Source organism: Thermobia domestica, chromosome 10 (assembly GCF_964235325.1).
Source record: "Thermobia domestica chromosome 10, izTheDome1.hap1.1, whole genome shotgun sequence".
NCBI lineage: Eukaryota > Metazoa > Arthropoda > Insecta > Zygentoma > Lepismatidae > Thermobia > Thermobia domestica.
Window position 1 is genome coordinate 180,741,673 of NC_137463.1, and position 21,084 is coordinate 180,762,756.

Consider the following 21,084-nt stretch of genomic DNA (forward strand, 5'->3'; position numbering starts at 1 on the left):
TTGTCTATCCGTTGTTCAACACACCTGTTTTAACCTCTTCTTTCTTCTCTGTTTTATCCAATATCTTTCTCCATACATCATGTATATTTAGTCCGCTATTCCAATTCATAAGTTTCTCGCTTCCTTCCTTTCTTATCCATTCTGCCTCTTTCCATTTTCTTATAACGCTTCTTTTCTCCTTTTCCAGCCCCTCTACGCCTTCCCAGTCTATTTCATGTCCTGTCTCCCTTACATGTTTATATATAGCGTTACTATCTCTCTTCAATCGAACGTCGTCCTTGTGCTGTTTAATCCTTTCTTGTAATCTCTTTCCTGTTTCTCCTACATAACTCATATCACATTCTTTGCATTTAATTCTATATACAACCCCTTCATCACTTATTTGAATCTCTGTTACCTTCCTTTTCCTCATTCGCAACGCATTTAACATTCTTCTGCTACCTTTTCTGTACGTTCTTACTCCTCCTTTTCTCAATAAGTTTTTTAAGACTTCCGTTTTTTCTCCTATGCTCTCTATCCCGAACCATCTTTTCTTTTCTTCTTCTCTATCTTCTCTCACTTCCTTCTGCCTTCTGCCCTCTTCTTTCTTGCTATTCTTCTTCAATATATCCTCACTATATCCATTCTGCATTAATAAAGTGTGAAATTGCTCTATGTCTTCTTTTCTCTTCTCGTCATCACTGTCTATCATTCTTATCCTTCTCTCCATGTTTCTAATAAAGTTCCTTTTAGTTCCTTCATCTACATCACTTCTTCTATGGCAATAAACACCTGCTGAACATTGTTTTCTATACCATGTTGTTTCAAATTTCCCTCCTACTTTCCTTATTGTCATATCTAAAAAGTTTATTTTTCCCTTTTCCTCTAATTCTACCTCCAGGCTTATTCCTTTTTCTTTATCTTCTATCCTTCTCACAAATTGCTCGAATTGTCTCTTCGTGACTTTCCAAATACCTAAACAATCATCCACATACCTGCAAAACATAATCAGTCTTTCGCCTCCTTCTTCTTTAACTTTCTCTTCCCATTTATTCATCACAATTTCTGATAACACTGGGCTTAGTTTCGATCCTATACTTAGTCCTTCCTTTATTTTCACTAATTTTTCTCCTATCGTACACACACTGTTCTCCCATATCAGTTTTAATGCTTTTATCACTTTATCTTTCTTCCATTTCCTTACTGTTCTATTCTCCATTTCTTCTTCCAATACCTTCAAAATATAATCCCTTCTTAAGCTGGGAAACATTGCTTTGACATCTACGCTAAACATCAGTGTTTTCTCATTTCTTCTTCCTACTTTCTCTATCATCCTCTTGACTTCTTCTGTATTCTTAACTCTATTACTTACTTGTTCTCCCCTTATTTCCTCTGCTATTATCTTTATTTCCTCTTCTAATGGTTGAAAAATATTCTTTCTGCAATCCATTACTGGTCTCAACTTTACCTCTTTTTTGTGTATCTTCGGGAATCCTTTCATATCCGGAATTCTTCCTTTTTCATCTAATAACTTTCTAAAGCCTGCCTTCTTCGCATTCTTTATTATCTCCTCTTTAACTTTTTCTTTCATCTTTCTCTCACCTATCACCTCGTATGTCTCGTCGCATAATTCATCTAATTTCTCTTTGTACCATTTTTCTTCCATTACTACTACTGCTCCTCCTTTATCGGCTTGTTGTATAACAATGTCTTTCCTTCGTCTTAAGCTCTTAAATCCTTCTTTCTCTTCTTTTGTAAGATTCCCTATTTGTTTGTTCATATTCTGCCTCACTATAGCAGCAGCTTTTCTTCTTATCGTGTTCCTTTCTTCCTCTTCTTTTATGCCCATAATTGCTTCTTCCACTGAAAAAACTAATTCCCTTGTATTCGTCTTTTCTTCCTTCACTTTGAACTTGTATCCCAAATCAAGGCACTTTTCTTCTTCTTCCTTTAGTATTACGTTTCCTATCTTCACAACTCTATTTGCTTTTCCGTTTTTTCTTTCTCTTCATCCTAAATTCTTCCCTTTCGTTTCCAATCTTCGCCACTCTTTCTTTTCAAACCTAATTTCCCATTCACTTAGGCTTTTCAATACTTCTTCTCTCACAAACACTAACAATGCATCTTCAATTTCCTCCTTTATCTTCTTTGTCACTATTTCACTCTTTTGAACTTCCCTTGTCTTCTCTCTAATTAAATCCCATACAAGTTGCTTCTCTGCTTTCTTCACCAACTGTTTATATCTCCTTGTTTCATACTTTACACCTTTTTTAACAATCCTCAGTCCTTTTGGTGTTGTGTTTTCCTCCAAACATTTTCTTAAGAATTTTATTTGCTGTCTCTTAGAAATCTCCTTCCTTCTCCTGTCCTTCCATCCGTTTATCCTCCTATTCAGACTTGGAGGTACTTCTATCTGAATGCCACTCATTCTAGCTTTGGAACTTCTTGTAAATCTTGATGTGCATTTAATATGTCTGATGCGTAATCAATACCCAATCATAGGCTTGGATGGCGTTTTAAGACGTGTTTTCTTTTATATTGTATTGGAGTCCCGGGTTCGATCCCAGCCCCCGCCAAGTGAACTTTGTGGTGGACAAACACCGTGCTCGTGAGTTTTCTCGGGGTTCTCCCGTTTCCTCCCACTTTCTTCATTCCACCATTTCACTCATCTCTCATCCTCACCGTCTCCTCTAGCCTAACCGGCATAACCGTGGGACGTAAAACTCAAAGATTTCATTTCATTTTCTTTTATATTGTCCCTAAATGACCCCTAAAGCCGTCTAAAAGGTCAAAGAAGAAGAATGTTTAAGAGATAATTGGTACTGGTATGATGAAAGGTCACATGTGAGCACCAATTCTTAATAGCTTGTTCTTTCTTTTCTTTTGTTTTCCAGATTGTGAGCTCCATATGTGAATTTGTTGAGGCGAACACCACGGAAATTCGTTCTGGATGGCGACCATTATTTGGAACTCTTCGTGTGGTTCGAGTTTCTTCTCCATCCGTGTTGCAAACACCCGATGATGATTGCCATCCGAACAAACATTTAAGTGTAATACTTGATGTGTTCGAGGCTTTTCTAAATACAGAGAGTACACTTGTGTTTGCAAATGCAGCGGTAGATTGCATTCTCTGTCTACTAAAGCATGTTAGGGGACCAGGTAAGCAGTGCTTAACATGTTGTAGTTCAATATTTTTATCAGGTATAGCGGAAAGAAAAATCCTATAACATTTTTTTTTTTTTTTAATTCACTGAAAAGTAGAACTGAATATTCAATTTCCGGTATTCCTTTCTTTTCACATATATCTTCAATATTAGGTAATATATGATATGTAAAATGAGAAAAAGCATGAGCAAAAGGTTATCTAATTTTACTACAATACACGGCTATAATTTTACGTCCATGTTCAACTAAATTGAAACCTTACCTGTCTTGGAGAAGCTTTATACTTTTAACTAGGGATGACCACCGGAAAATTTATTTTCCGGAATCGAAATTTCACTTTCCGGATTTCGGAGAAATTCCGCAGTTCGGAATTTTTCCGAATTCCGGATTTTTTCGAAATTGGAATTTTTCTAAATTCCGGAAGTTTTCCGACGTCGGATTTTCCCGAATCCGAATTTTTTCCAAATTCCGGGTTATTTCCGAAATTTGTAATTTTTCCGATTTTACTTTCCGGATTCCGAAAGTAAAAATTCCAGATTTGGCCATCCATACTTTTAACAGTAGGTAGGATTGTAGCAAACGTAGAATGTACTCGTCGTGCCTTCGGAAATCTATGTATAAAAATGTGCTGATTGCAGATACACACAGAGAGAGTTTTAAAGGAAAGGTTAGTGTTATATGAATTTTATGCGTTTTTCATTTCATACAACTATATTATTTTATTATTTGTAGTGTCTGACTGGAGCATGCTAAATTATGAAAATCAGAGTATATGGTATTAAGAACAGTTATTCTGTGGCTTGTAGTAATGCGCGATTTTTATTTTTATTAATCAAGTTTCCCTTGGGGATGTCACTTGAATCTTTTGGATATTTGAGTTTTGACGTCGCTCTCTCTCTCTTCCTTTCCTGATTTTATAAATAATTTCAATTATTATTTCTATAATCATATTAGGACATTACTTCTGAAACGTTTATCAGTTTTGAGCCTTGCCGGATCTCAGCCGTATTTAACTTTATACAAAATTAGTTGAATTCGCTAAGTCATCCGTGGAAAATGAAAGTTCACGTTAGAAAACATAATAGTTTGCCGCGGGAGCCATCAAATTGAGGGAAAGTCTTCGAGAAATTACTTCAAGTTGAATGAGGAATATATTTCCTTTTTACTCCATACGTGCAGTATCGATCAGTTTCACAAATAAAGATCTTGAATTACGATACTTTCAGTATTGTTAGTCACAGCGTTCAAGCGTGTTTTTATAAAGTTCTGAAATTCATGGAATTTTTTCTACCTCTGAAATATTAGTTTTGCTAATACTTTCTTCTTGATCCTTGTTATGATATGACACGCTCCAGCCGAAGACTGAAAGCTTGTAGGAAAGAGAAATAAGAAATTAGTGATCTTCATTTGTAGTCACTGTAATAACGTCCAGAGCGTTACAGACTATGAAATATGATGACTGTTCAATAAAGAGTGATAACTTTGTTTTACGTATCTTCACTTAGTGGTGTACACAAGGAGGCGTTTCGGGGTTTAAACCCCCTCCCTTTTCTCTTGAGCAAGATAATATGCAAAATTCAACATTTACCATGTTAAGGCCTGAAATTATATGAACTTCAGCCTTCCCCCTTGACGAACTTCTGCGTACGCCATTGCCTCTACTTTTCCTCATACTTGTGATGGTCTTTCTGAAACTAATTTCCATGTGATACGATGTATTTACTACCGTATGTGCAATTACCACTCCTTGAATAGCAGAGAAAATGACTGTAACCTTCCTTGCAGAAGCCTGCACTTGTACTTTCTTTATAATGACGGTGATTTCTACATAGAGCTTTGTTGTTTACGTTCAGGGTCAAAATTATGTAACCACGTTTCATCTGTAGTTATCACTTTTGCAAGAAAATCCTTCTTCCTTGAAGATTCGCTTCAGTTCCAAACAAACTTGTACACAGATATCCATTTGTCCTGGCGTGAGCATTCGTCCCAGCAAGCCCAGCACATCTCATGTTCAGTTTTCTGTTACTAAGGTGTAGTGTGACATCTAAAATTTTCAATATGTCTGCTAATGTTCTTAAGGAACTCTATACAATACGATCACAATTACGACAATCGTGTTTATGTTCTCTTGAGTAAAAGAAGTTACTGGAGTCCGAGGACCATCTTCCTTTGAAATGAATTGTCTTCCATCTTTAAACATTTCAGACCACTTCCAAGTTGTGCTGGAGAACAGAATAACTTCTCCATGTGCCTCGAAGCATTTAATGTACTTCAGCTACTGTTTCCTGTGGCGAAAACTAAACTTCAATACAACATATTGTTTCTCTCCAGTTAATTCCATTTTCCCCATAGAGAAATCAGTGAACGTGTCTCGTCATACGTTTGTTACAAGTTCAGTCTTGTATAAGATAACGAAATTATCTTAAAATTTTAATAGAACTTACTCGTAAATTTAAACGTAACGATCTGTCCGTAAATTCATATTCATACCAGTGGAAAAATTGGGTAATTTTTTCACGGTTAGGGTATTCGTGAGTTATTGTACACTATGAATCATGCTTCAATATAAGTTTTGCATTTGTATATCGAGTTGTTTAAAGCGTTTGGAGATCAAAATTGAAAATACATTTATTGATATTTGAGAATAACATTATATACATCATTTTGTTCAGTGACCACCTGTCAACACCCTAATTCCGTTGCTGTAAAACTCCGTGGTTTCTGGTCCAAAATATCGTGACATGGTTTTCACAGGTTTAATATGAGCACCATTCATAGCGTTACAGAGACTGTCAGAACGATTGATCGTGTAAGGTTCGGGTTGTACGGTAAATGCATTAAAATCGTCCAGCCAATTTTTCTTAATTTATGACTTGTCGTTAAAGATATATGCGATCTGGCGTTGTCAGCTTCGTATATGAGACCCTTTCTATTGACCAGTTTCGGTCGTTTCTTTTGAATTGCTAGGTACGCTTGAACAACTTGTCGACAGTACAAATCAAGTTAATCATTCTGCTGGTGGCAGCTTGTGATGCACGATGCCCTTCCAATCCTACCAAACACAGAACATAACCTTCCTGAGCGTGAGTGTGAGCTTTGCCACAGACTGTGGAGCTTCAACCGCGATTTTTTTTAGCACTTTGTTGTCATAGGTTATCCATTTTTCATCACTCTTGATCTCCGCTTCAGAAGTGCCTCGAGTTCGTTACGTTTCATTATAGATTCGTAGATAGAAATTTATGATCGAGTAAATGTTTTTAAGTCAGATCATGTGGCATTCAAATGTTGAGTTAGGTCATTGGCAATGTCATGATTACTTACATGCCAATCTTGGTGGACTTATGCGAGAATACCCTTCTTCCAACTGTGGTTGGTTGCTCACTACGAGGAACATCTTGAACATCGAAGTTTCCAAAACGAAAGTGATCGAACCATCTTTTGACTATTGTTTTTGATAATGTATTGCCTATAAGCAGTGCAAATTTCTTCACAGATCTGTGCAGCATTTGCTTCTTTATCAAAATAAAATTGTAAAATGCAGTTCAATTTTGCTGACAGTTCACTCATCTTCACGGCGCAGCATCTAATACCTGATTATAAGAATTCCAACACTTTTTGTACCTTTACTAGCTGCAACTGTCAGCTGCCAAAGGACATTAGACCTGACCCGCTGCGACTCATACGCTGAGATTTAGAACACTAACGCCATCCCGTGTGGAAAAGGCTCAATACTCATTAGACTACCGCATGCATTCTAAGAAAAATCTTCGCTACAATAATGTGTAGAAGTATATGCAGATATGCTTTCACGTTCGAATAAGCCCGTTTTTAACATATTTTATATAAAGCATCTCAAAATGGTGTTACTTTTAGTGCACAGAAACTTTCCGAACATCCTGATTATTCTATGTCATTTACATATCTCTCTGTTTGTATTTATTCTTCATTATGTGCTTAATTCTACCAGATTGCTGCTTATATTGTGAACTTCCAGTTCATCTAAGCATTTTTTCCCCGAAAACTATACAACATAATACATTAACACAAAATTGATTATGTACCAACATATCCTCCCATCGAAAAACTAAATATTCTTCAGACGTATCGGAACAACAAGTTAGTTCCGTCTTCAGTGGTAAGGTAACAAGGATGAAAATGGATAAGAGAAATATGGTATGGGAACAAGATTACATGACATGAAATGAACGTAACGTAAACATGGGTATTCAAAAGAACGGGCAGAGTGGAAGAAAGAATGGTTTATCGTACTCAATGTGAAACATTATTTTGTTGATCCACTAAATAAGTTAAGTATTTATCGTGCTCAGTGTGAATGTGATTTTTCATATATAGGTCAAGACAAGTGCAATATTAACACCCAAATTAAAGAACACATTAGACAATCAAAAAAAGTCACAAGAAGGGGATATGTTGGCATTGTCACTTCACATAAAGCAACATGCACGTAATGTAAAACAGGTTGATGTAATAGGGTCAGGAAAATAAAAAAACAGACATTAAAGAATCATTCCTTATTCATAATATAAACCGGCTTTAAATCTGGATTCTGGCGACGTTGATAGTATTTTAGTTCTGACAACAGTGACGTAGCATAGACACCACGCTTCTTTCAAACTCGACACTTTCCATTTTCCACTGTCTCTGCTCGTTCTTTTCAGTACCCATTTTTTTTACGGTACGTTCATTTGGTGGTATGTGTTCCTGCTCCCATACCATATTTCTCCTATCTGTTTTTTTTTTTCCTGGAACTAGCTTATTGTTCTGATACATCTGGAACATATTTAGTTTCCTCAGGGAGGATTATTGGTAAGTAATCAGTTTTTTTATTAATTTGAACCATCCTCCCGTGCGCGTACATAATTTTAATATAATACATTATTTTCAAGGGGAAGCAGAAGAAGGTGACGAAGAATCTCAAAATGGACCCTCAAATGGTAGAGAGAACACATCTCTAGATTTGTGTCTAGCAGCTCTTAAATATCTTCATCGTTGTTCAGTCATTTTGTCTTCCATGTACATCATGCCGGCGTGTCCAATGTTTCATGCAGCTAACAGGTAAATATATGTTTCAGTTGTGCAATATAGATTGTTTTAGAAAACTACACAGAAAAGAAAAAAGCTTTCTGACTTTGACGAAATAGTATGCAGAATAAGGAATGGATACTGTATTATTACTATTAATGTGATAATTGGTTATTCCATGGTAACAGATGTAGAACCCATTGCTTCGTTTCTACAATTTTCCTACAATTGTTTCTACAATCGAAATGAATAACCAAGTAATTAATGATAATAATGAGTGTATTGAAATGAAAATAAAAATAAAACTTGTTACCATAGTTACGTTAAATTCTATCCGTATCAATATTTGAACATGCGTAAACTCCTGCAGACAGTGTCGGGGTTTCAGTTTTTTCTTGCAGGTAAATACGATTTTTCTTATGTCTTCTTTTTTGATTACTGTCTTCATAAAATTGAGTTCCTTAAATTTGTATATAAATTTGAAAGAATACACGTAAAATACTTGATAACTCCCACTACTTACTTTTCATTATGTGTTCAGTTCTACAATAATCCTGCTTATATTGTGAAGTTGCAGTTTATTTAAGCGAGTCTTCTTTTTCCGTAATGAAATACTAAAGAAGTAGAGATGAGCATTAAATATTGTAATGTTTTTTAAGTAGAAGCAAAGTACATTAGAAGTTTGACTTTTTTTCCTTCACCTTTTTATTACAAAAATTCTTACAGTATAAAGTTTTCTTTACAAACCTGGGTTCGAAGACCTGTATGTAAGTTCCTTATTCCAGTAAGTAGGATGTGATATGAAGGATGTTCAGTTATGATACTCCTCGACCCAGGGCAGACGAGAAAGTGGGTAGAATTGGCAGGATGTTTCAATCCAATACAGTCGGAACAGGATCTTTAAGGTTTAATGCAGCCGAGAGGTGGGGCCTCTCAAGGCCCACAGCAACTGAGAGAGGGGTGATGGGTTGATCTCAAGGCCCATAACAACCGAGAGAGGTAATTAGGAATCTTAAGGCCCGGAGCAGCCGAGAGAAAATAAGGTGTTTATCCCAAGGCCCATAGCAGCCGAGAGACATAATTAAGAATCTCAAGGCCCAGAACAGCCGAGAGAAAGTAAGATGTTTATCCCAAGGCTCACAGCAGCCGGGAGATGTAATTTGGAATTTCAAGGCTCAGAGCAGCCGAGAGAAGGTAAGGTATTTATCTCAAGGTTCACAGCAGCAGGAATCTCGAGGCCCACACAACCCGAGAAAGGTAATTAAGAATCTCAAGGCCCACAGCAGCCAAGAGAGGTAATTAGGAATGCCATGGCCCAAAGCAGCTGAGAGAGGATAAGGAATGTACCTCAATGCTCACAGCAGCCGAGAGAGGTAATTAGGTACCTCAAGACCCGGAGCAGCCGAGAAAGGGTAAGCTTATATCATGGCCCACCGCAGCCCAGAGCAGCTATGGGAAAGTAAGGAGTTTATCTCAAGGTCCACAACAGCCGAGAGAAGGTGAGGGTGTTTTCTCGAGGTCCACAGTAACCAAGAGATGATGATCAGCCCTACGCAGACTGATATTGAAGAGTACAGTGTCCCTCATTTTATACGGAAATCTCGTGAATTTCGATCAAACTCGGTGTTGGCGCTGGTGTTTTCTTTCTTCGAATCATGTAATGATTTTTTGACACTTCATGTGTCGTCTGCTTGCTGCTGTTGATTATTAACACATGGTTGGGATATTACAGTATTTTAAGTATCTTCTCGTAGATTTTGTGATTAAAAAATAGGTACTTAGTAATAAAAAGATCGTAACAAAGAAGACGTAAGCAAATTGTACTTACTGCAAGAAGAACCTAAAGCCCCGACATCTGCAGGAGTCTAGGCAGACAAAATATCTATTCAAATATTGGTACGGATAAGATTTCACGCAGCTAAGGTAAGTTGTATTTTTATTTTAATTTCATATGTCGCGTAAAAAATGAAATCAGTAATAATAAATGTTCCTCAATTTCAAGAAAATTTTAGCATCTAAAAGTATTTTATATTTATTTACTGCAATTATTGTATCTTCACATTACTATGAATCGAATTTCTATTTCTTTCCACTCAGGATTCAACTTAACAATATTCCTCAAACTGTAGATCCTGTAATTCGAAACATTGAAGTCACATATTTCGACACATCCAATGAATTTGATCTGAGTGCCGCTGAAAGAGAGAAAATTTCATATAAACCGTTGTCAGTTACTAGTGACACAACTACGTTGGAGACAATGGACAGAAACAGTGGAATTCTGTACGTGTGGTTCTTATTGTTGGAAGGCTTAGCAAGTGCAACGATTATGTGTCCACGAAAATATCAACCTCACACGCTGGAAACTCTTTTCACGCTTCTAAGATCTTTGTTGGAAGTACCAGGTAATTAATGTCAATATAAGTTAATATAATTATACATGTATTTACTCTCAGAATTTGTTTTCTTCATGATTCTATTGAAATGATTGAAATGCGTGATGGGGGGGGGGGGGAGGTGTCACACTAGAGCGAATGATGCAGAGACGTTGCTTGCATTGTTCATTGAAATTTGTTATCTCTAGTTTAAGGGGAATTCGAACCTCCGTAATGCTTTAAATTTTAATACTCGTTCACGGCGAATCAATGTCACATTGTGGATTTCCAGATGCTCTGCCGGACATGATATATACTATGTTTTGCTATTACAGAGTGTATGTTAAAGTGGAACATGAGAAATTCACAACGTAGCGGTTTTGTATAAATTTAAACTGAGACATTCTTCGTAATTTGACGCTTATGATACTCATATTAGCGCGAAGCTTCAAGAAGATATTCTCAATAGAAACACTACAATTGTAATATGCCACATAGGGAATAAGAGCTCAGTATGCGAGTGATTAATTCATGTAAGTTTCGTGCTGATGTTCTCAGGCTTGATGCTCTGTAGGAGCAAGCGTGGTTCGAATTCCAGGTCAAATTGTAAATATACGTCCCATATACAGTAGGTTCGATACTTTGAGGACTGCGCAGAACACACAAAACTCCTCAGAATAAATACCAGTGCTGGCACTCAACTTGTCTTAAGTGAGCTCCATAAGAATACCGAAGAATATGTCTCACGAGTATATGTTCATGCAGTGGTTTACAATTTTGATATGCATCATACTACAGTTGTTCGACACGACAATGTCAGTAATTCTATGTAACATTAAAAGTTATACATAGCATGCCGCATGACTTCACAACAGCCAACAAGACCTCTTTTAGAAGTGTTAAGTTTCGTTATTTTCTGAAGTTCCAAAAAAGAGACTCGTTTAAATAACATGGGGAATTTCTTCATCTCCTTTTAGACACCCTAAAAATTAAAAATATTAATTTTTTGCAATTTTTCTGTCGGTTAGTTCCGGAAAGCTGCAATCATGCCAAATTTCAACTTTCCATGTCAACCGGAAATACCCTTTAATTTATGTCAATTCATATATAAAGACTAGCCTTTGGCTAGCTGGGGGCTCCGCCCCCAGTCCCGCGCGTTTGCTCAACCTACGGCCACACATCACTCATGTATCAGCATTTGCATCAACTGTGAATTTCGTGCATTTGCTCTTCATATTTCCTGAATTTGTCCAGCCAGGGGCTTCGCCCCCACACCCCCGCCTTTGCTTGACCTACGGCCTCGCATCCCTTAAATCCACAATTCTACCGATTTCCGATTGATTTATCTATTTCAACTATCGAATAGATAACATTTTGTATCCCAAGTAAATTCCTATTTAAATAACATGGGGATTTCTTTATGCCCCTTTAGACACCTTAAAATTAAAAATGTTCACTTTTGGCAATTTTCCTGTAGGTTAGTCTCGGAAGGCTACAATCATGCCAAATTTTATCATTACAGGTCCATAAAAAGGCCCATTTAAGTAACATGGGGAATTTGTTCATCTCCCTTTTAGACCCCCTAAAAATTAAAAATATTCCATTTTGGCAATTTTACTGTCGATTAGTGTCGAAAAGCTACAATCATGTCAAATTTAATCATTGTAGCTCTACAGGAAGTGCCCAATAATTTTGGGGTGTAAAAGCTGTCCCATATAAATAACATGGGAAAGATTTTTTAGTTCCCCATAAAGCCGCTCTACAGTTGGAAATTATTTTTTTTTGTGTGTTTTATTTATATAATACTAACGAAAACGTACAAGCTTACCGAATTTCAAGTTTTTATTCTAATTCCAAGTATCTAAAACATGAGATTATAGGTTAAAAAAAAAAAAAGACCCATTTAAATAACATGGGGGAATTTTTCATCTCCCCTTTAGACCTCCTACAAATTAAAATAGTCGCTTTTGGTAATTTTCCTGTCGGTTAGTCTCAGAAAGCTACGAACATGCCAAATTTCAACTTTCCACGTCAACAGGAAGTACCTCTTTAATTTATGTCAGTTCATGTTGTTATATATATATAGTTAAGAAATTATATATATATAGTTAGTTAGTTAGTTAGGTATACGGCATCTAGGCTAAGGTATACGGTGAAAGTGAATGATTGTAAAAAGAATTGGTGCAATAAAAATGTAGGAGGGAACGGGAAAACCCTAGAAAACCTGCGGGCAGGATGTTGTGCACCACAAACTTAAGTGACTTGAGATTGAACCAGGACTCTTTCATAAGAAAGGAGCGCTCTACCATTAAGCCACCGTGCTCTGGATACTTCTTGAGTTATATTTTGACTTTAGCAGATTGTTAGGGAATAAGAATTGACATCTGCCGTTTAATCGGAACTTTAATTTTATTTATAGGCGTCATTTATGCAAGATCTTATGCGCAAAATAAATATTTGGCTAACACCGTATCCCTGGGCTAAACGACGCATGCTTCAAGAGAGACTCTTGTTGAAAGAGCCTAACATTGCTATCTTCGTCCATGCCTACACTGTTCTGGATTTCTTTAGCTACATTCACTGCTTAGATTTTCCAAGCAGTTTTCTCGCGGTTGATGGGGCTTTGTCGAGTTGGAAGAACTTGAAATATTCTCGTGCTACACCCTTATGCTATTAACATTTCTCCACTTCTTGTCAGTGTCAGTATCACTTGAATTACGTTGCCTACATCAAAAGATCAGTTTGGTGAAACCTGAATCACCAAAATGCGTTCAAATTTCAATGTTCTCTCATAGTGAAACGAATCCAGGACCCTTTGCACCAAAGGCGTGCGGTCGACATTAGAGCAAAAACAAGTATAGCATTGAACTCATGACAGAATTTCCTATCGAAGTAAGGTTCATAATCTGTGATGAGATTTAAAAATTCACTTAAATTCCAGATGATGAACTTCAAGACAACAGCCCTGTTTCTTAAAGTCTATGAGCCTATTACAAATACAGGGTGGTGCAGGAAAATAGGAAGTTTTGAATGTAGCGTCAACATTTGTTCGGAACAAATGAGACATTATTGAGAAGGCTTTGCCATTTTAGTAATACAGAACATTGGAGTTGTGTGCAAGGTGTGTTCACTCTGAGCTCAGTGAACACAGCGTTTTCCTGTAAGGGTATCTCAAAGACAAAGTAGGAGGCACATGTCCTGTAACCATCGCTGAACTGAGACGGAGAATAGAAGAAGAAATCGTTTGCATTCGTCGAAACATGATATGCCGAATAGTCTAGAGGTTTCCGTACGCTGAGATGGAACTCGTCATTCCGATGTTATTGTCAAGAAATAAAGTCACATGTAACTGCGATACTAAATGGCAATTTAAATGGCCATTTACTCTGTACTCTATTTCCGTCTTTACATGCATTTTTCCTGTCTTTATTCGTGCAGTTCACATGTACTGAAATTTTCCAGTTTCCTTGCGCCACCCTGTACATACGTGGGTCTTTATTAAAGATGTCCTTTGATCCACTTACCGTTGACCGGGATAAATAAAATTTGATACAGAAATTAGTCCTTCTCTCCAGTGTCCACACACTCTTCCAGTCGCTTATGCATTTGTGGAAACCTTGTTTGTAGAAGTTCGATGATTGTTCCAGAATCCTTGCTCAACCGCAGAAATCAAAGTTTCATCGTATTTGAAATGCTTTCCCTTCAAAAATGACTTCATGATGAGGAAGATGAAAATCAGATGGTGCAGGGTCAGGGAAGTGTGGAAAATGGGGAAGGGTTTCATTCCTGCAGGATTATGCTTCTGTCTGGGCGACATACGAGTTTAAATTGGAGCGTTGTCTTGAAGGATACGGACACCTTTGGTCAGCATTCTACTCATTTTGATTTTAATAGAATCCCGTAATTTCTGCAGCAGTAAAGAATAGTATGTCTCTGTAATTATGATACTCCTTGCCAGGAAATCCATCATCACTACTTCATGCTGGTCCCAAACAATTTTCAGCATGACCTTGTCCGGTGATTGTTAGATACAGGCTTTCTTTGAAGTTGGTGACTAAGTATGGTTCCATTGCTTTGACTAAGTCTTAGTCTCTGGGCCATAATGATAGACCCACGTTTCATCCTGAGTTATTAATCTGTCCAAAAAAAAAAAAAAAAAAAAAATCGTCCTGGTTTTGTAGTACAGAGTCAAAAGTTCTTGGGAGAAAGTGACGCGTTTGTGATTTTGAAAAAGTATCAGTAGCCAGAGAACCCATTGGGCAGACGTGGATTTGTAATTGCGCATGGATTATTTTTTTCCACATACCCCACAGTTATCTTGTCATTTTCAGTTAGTTGGCGAATGTATAAGCGGCTATCTTTCAAGATGGCAACTTCCTTTTGCTCAGTGGTATCTTCCTCTTGTCCAATGGTGTTTTCATTGATGGTGGACTGAGGTCGCCTGTAATGGGAGCCGTTTCTACGGAAACCTGACGAACTTGAAGATGCCAGTGCTTCACACCATATGATAGTGCTTTCTTTCGATAAGACTCTTTTATCTCCTCAAATGTTTCCTTTCATGTGCGGCCTCTCAATTTCAGGAACTTGATCACCGCCCGGGATTCAATTGGACCCATCTTCACACTTTCGTTCAGTTTGGTGTCTGTAACACAGAAGATATTGGGAGTTAAAAATGAAATATTCCTCATAACTTAGAGAGATTTGTATCAATACAATTGTAAAATTTCATTATTCTGCAATAAGTACAAGTAGGTCAGGGGAAATCTTTGATGCATGTCCCATCTACTGTCAGATTTACTCAATTGCGTTTCTTTATTATTATTATTATTATTATTATTATTATTATTATTATTATTATTATTATTATTATTATTATTATTATTATTATTATTATTTTAAATTTATGTATCGCCACACTTTCGGACTACTCTTTTAATGTGTAAAGAGAATGTCTAAAGTTAAGTTTTTCTCCATTCCGAAAGTGAGACCTTGAAAACATTGGAGGAGACCTTCTAAATAAATATATTGGATTAGCTTTTGAATGCTTTGAATAAGTCATTGTCTTCTTCTGGTTTGTGTTTCTGGGTTGATTTTTAATATTCTGTTTCTTTCAAAAATCTGGAGTAGATATTAGCATATTTGCCTTGTTCAGAACACTTCTCAGGAAATTTTGATTTCATCTCCTAACTTCCAAGTTAGTATATACTTCTACTTTTGAATATAAGTTTGTCTACAACGTCTCTAGACATCTTGTGCACCTGAAAAGAAAACGACAAATTATTATTTATTGTTCGAAACAAATTTAGAAGGTAGTTGCAAGCAGATGTAGGTTGAAAGCCCCATAACCTCGTCAAGGTCTCCACCGTCTGTGAGGGCCTACTTTTGACTGGAGAGGGACGTAAGATTATATGCACCATACAGTCGTACGCCGGAGAACCAGATTCTAGCAAATTCCTTGATATTTCACTTAGCAAACCCTTTGGAATTCCTTTAATGCCAAAGGTTTTGCTGCGATACTTTATCAAGTAACTTGCTAGTGGATGATGATGAAGGGTGGGAAGAATTCTAACAAATTCCTTGGCATTTCACGACGCAAACCCCATGGTATTCTTTCAGTCCCAAACGTTTTGCTGCGATACTCTACCAAAGAATTTGTTATTAAAAATAAAAAGAGAAGGTGAAATAGAGGATGCTAATGTGTGTGTAGAGAAATGGTGAAGATGAAGGAATAAGGAAATTTTGAAGAAAGTGTTCTATGTGAACAATTAAGAAAATAGAAAAAAAATTAATGAAATGTTGCTATGGAGAGGAATATTGTTGCAACAATTCTCTCTCTTTTTTTTTCTTTTTCCTAATGTTAAATATTCTTTTCTCATAATTGTTGATATATTTTTCCATAATCGTCATCAATCAACTCAGTGATTTAATTAAAACGTTTGGAAATTTTGTTGTTGGTTTATCTTGATGTTAGTAGCAAAACCGAAGCAAACAATATCACTCAAATGGGCAATCAAGACTGCCTCCGAAGAAATATCTTCCGAACTAAACGAAACGTTCTCATTTCTAATGAAGATGATCATGTGTCACACCCGGCCTCACAAGAATACCTGAACAAAAATATTACAAAGAACTAAACCAATAACAAAATTACAAGATATGTTACTTTTTATACAGTATACTAGCTTTGGCTAACTGGGAGTTTCGTCTCCATGTCCCCGCGTTTACTCGGCCTACGACCTCGCATCTGTTACGCATCAACCTTTGCATCAACAGTGAATTTCGTGCATTTGCTCTTCATATTTCCTGAATTTGCCCAGCTGAGGGCTTCGCGTCCACACTCCCGCCTTTGCTCGGCCTATGGCCTCACACCTTTTAAACTCACAATTCTACCTAATTTAGTTTCTTTTCCTATTTCAACTATTTAAAAGATAAGATTCTGTATCCCAGGAAAACGCATATTTAAATAACATGGGGATTACTTCATCCGCCTTGAGACCCCTTAAAAATAAAAATATTCACTGTTGGCAATTTTCCTGTAGATTAGTCTCGGAAGGCTACAATCATGCCAAATTTCATCATTCTAATTCTGCTGGAAGTGCCTAAACATTTTGGAGTGTAAAAGACGTCCTATATAAATAACATGGGAAAGATATTTCGGTTCCCCATAAAACTACTATAAAGTTGGAAATTTTTATTTTTACTGATTTACTAAGGTAACGATAACGTACAAGCATTCCGAATTTCAAGTTTGAATTCCGATTCCAAGTACCTAAAATATGAGATTATATGTTAAAAAAAAGGCCCATTCAAATAACATGGAGAGTTTCTTCATCTCCCCTTTAAATCCCCTAAAAAATAAAAATACTCACTTTTGGCAATTTTTCTGTCGGCTAGTTCCGTAAAGCTACGATCCCCAAAGCTAAATTTAAACTTTCCACGTCAATCGGAAGTACCCTTTGATGTCAGTTCATTTATATATATATATATATATATAACGTATCGTTAATGTGTGTTTAAATTTACAAATTTAAGTGCAAACGTTTGAAACGAAAAGTTGAATCATATTTCTAGTGTTAACACATGTTTGACATTTTACTAGTACAAGTAGATAAAACCTTGAGAAAGGTGTAGTAAACGAATTGATTTTACTCTTTTCGAGTCTAACTAACATAATGTAGTGAGTGAGCTGTAAACCTATGTGCTGAGATCCAACTGTTCATGGATCGCATGTGACATACATTAAAATATACTTTGAATTACACACAAGCCACTTGTTTTCCATTTTTATTCCCACCAACTATGTAACGAAAATTTTACATAATCTTTGTAGTTGTTTAAAAAGTAATGTCCTAAACACTATCGGTCTTTCTGATTGATGTAATCTTTTCAGAAGGGATAAAAGTCTTCTTATTTATGTATTTTTCTTTTCCTTTTCCCTTGTAACGTATCTATTTAATATAATATCTTAAAAATAATTATTTTTCTGAATCATATTCAAAGAATATGTCTTTTATGTACTTCTAGGTCCAGATTTTGCTATGTACTGCGTAAATCACCTGTTGCTGCCAATGGTACAGAGCTGGCTTCGAAAAACAAGTCGTATTTCTCGCGGCTGGGACAACTTCGCTCCAAACTTTAAGCAGTGCTGTGGACTTACTACAGACCTTGTCGTTGAATACCTGACGTTTTTGAAGGGTAAGTTACTGTTTAATATATATAATATCAATGTTCGTCAGAAAAAACGGACTATTTTATCTGTTCTTTTTGAGTGTGTTAAAATTGGTTGTTCCATGTATAGGCATTTTCTTTCTTTTATTCATTCTTTTTCGTGTCATTACACTGGATTATTTCATTTATCGATTCCTTCTAAACAGTTTCTGTTAAACCGCCGTAAACTACTTTGGTTTTCAGAAATTATGATGTCTTTGGTTTCACATCCTTTGTTGTTTGAAAACAACGGGAAAAAGTCTCTCTTAAAAGCTCTATCCATAGGTAGAATACCAGGAATCATATGCACATATTAAGTATTGTTTTAAACTTTCATAACGATTATAGATCATTTCAAGTAACTGAAGGGATAATTATTTTTTAGAATACCGTTGTTAAAACCTCAAATACCTTGATTTATTCGTAATAGTAGTATATTTGAAGACGTGCCTATTCTTCGTATTTTTAAAACCTTTTTTTCAAGCTTGTGTGTGAAAACCTCTGCTTATGGATGTAGAGAGTGTAGATAAAAGGAAAAGCAATGTTTTTTAATAATTTCTTTTTGAGCGTAACTGTAAGAAAGTAACTAATAAGTAGGGTCTATTCATCATTATCAATTATGGAATCATCAGTTATCATAAATTAAAGCAAAATACCATTTTAATACTGTGTCAAAAAGACATGAAACTACCTCCTAACTCCGCCACTGATTCGTCTTTGTAAAATGGTTCAGAGTAAAAAGAATAGTAGTCGGAAGGAACAAAATTAGGTAAGAGATGAACTACCTCGTGGCTATATGGTTAGTGTATGCGGGAAACCAGATTCGATTACCGGTGGGAGCTCATGTGTTTTGGATCTGATGTTAAACTGTAGGTCCACGTGTCATATAGCTTCGGTGCTCAAATGGAAACTCTACTCCCATCCAATGCTGGATGCAATCAAGTATCAGTGAACCACGCTGCATAATGAAATATATTTCAGGACTATCTAAATATTGCAACGGGAAAAACTATGTAGCTTGCAGGTGGACACTATATTAGAATGTAGGATCACGTGATCACATACAGTTGTTTGATGTAAAAGTTTTTCCCTGTTTTGGCTCTAGATGACTATTGAAGCGCAAATCTGAAGTGTTTACTACTTCTGTTGTTGTAACGAAAGGAACTTCCGTGAGTACACGGGGGAAAAAATTGCGTGATTTGGTTGTTTTGTTTATCTTTCATGCAGCATGAACAGTGACGAAAAAAAATAAGGAGCGCTTTCTACATATCATACTTTTTTTATTTCCGAAAAGGTAAGAATAAATCGCAGACACAAAAGAAGATATCTGCTGTATATAGTGAGGGTGCCTTCGATGATTCTACGTGTCGTAAGTGGTTCGGAAAGTTTCGTGAAAACAATTTTAATGTTTGTGATGCATCACATTTGGCATAGAACAACTCAAGAGATCGTAGAAATTTTTGGACTCAGCTTAGTCAATAATGTTAAGGCGATTACATCAACTTAGAATGATTAGCAAAGTCGATATATGGGTGCGGCATGAGTTAACGGAAAGTTTGACAGTCTCGATTGAAACAGATCAAAATTGATTCATTTTTAAAACGATTGGTTACAGATGATGTAAAGTAGATTGTTTATAATAGTGTTAGACGTTAAGAAATGTTGGTATAAGCGCGGGGATGCCTGTCAACTAGTAAAAAGCCAGTTTACATGTGAAGAAGGTTATGTTAAGCATTTAATGGGACTGGAAGGGCATAGTTTATTATGAGCTGTTACCTGAAACCCAGACCATTAATTCAGAGAAATAATATTCACAACTCCGTGAATTAAAGCGACAAATGTACCAGAAATGTCCTGAATTAGCCAACAGAAGGAGAGTTGTGTTCCATCATGACAGTGCTAGACCACGCGTGTCTTTGGCCAACCAACACAAGTTGTTACAGCTTGACTAGGATGTTTTGGTCCACTCACCGTATTTCTGCTACCTTGCACCTTCCTACTACCGTTTATTTCGATTGCTTAACAGCTTAAATGATAAAAGTCTTATTTTCTTAGAAGGCGTGAAAAATCACCTGGATCACATCTTTCGCCTGAAACCTCAGAGCTTCTATGAGCGTGGGATTACGCAGCTACCGGAGATGGAGAAAGATCATTGAATAGAACGGGACATACATACTTGATTAGATCTTACATTTAAGAAAGCAAATGTTGGCACAGAAATGGGCCAAACTTTTGCATCAAACTAATGATACTATCAAACTCAAAATAGATGGAGTTTAGTGGAGGAAGATAAAATTAATGGAATAGGTAGATCGGTAAAAATGAGGGAGAGCGAAGTAATAATCATTAAAGAGAAAAATTGAATATATTGTAAAACAAAAAAATAAAAAGAAGTTGACAGAAATAAATAAATAAATAAATAAATAAAATAAAAAAAATCAGTAATAAATTAAAATGGAAGGCAACACAGAATGTAGAATATGTAGGATAAATAATAATAATAATACAAGAAATATTTTTCTTTGCTATCCTCTCTGTACGCCATGTGATTGAGTTGTACCATCTACCATCAATTCTGTCATCTGTTTGAGTTGTAGCTATTGCTTAATGCTTGCAAATTTCCGAAAGGATCTTCTATTACAGACTTTTTTCGGAAATATTATCTGGTGAATTTGCCAATAATTGATTACACACATTGACTATTTGTGGGTTACGACCTTGTTATAACACATAGACATTTCTGGGGTAAAGTGGAGCTAGTTGGGAATGTCAGCTTGTGGTTGTGTTGGAAATCCTACAAGTATGGGTTTAATCA

At 36.3% G+C, this 21,084-nt stretch overlaps 1 protein-coding gene across 3 annotated transcripts in view; it reads left to right on the plus strand.

Annotated features, from left to right (window-relative positions):
• Positions 1–21,084, plus strand: part of LOC145662862 (brefeldin A-inhibited guanine nucleotide-exchange protein 3) — a 266,740-nt gene that overhangs the window by 104,510 nt on the left and 141,146 nt on the right. For all 3 annotated transcript variants that reach the window (XM_081728801.1, XM_081728803.1, XM_081728802.1), the window contains 4 exons: positions 2,874–3,138; positions 8,052–8,220; positions 10,285–10,592; positions 18,087–18,257. In XM_081728801.1, the coding sequence (XP_081584927.1) occupies positions 2,874–3,138; positions 8,052–8,220; positions 10,285–10,592; positions 18,087–18,257 (913 nt within the window). The remainder of the gene's footprint in view (positions 1–2,873; positions 3,139–8,051; positions 8,221–10,284; positions 10,593–18,086; positions 18,258–21,084) is intronic.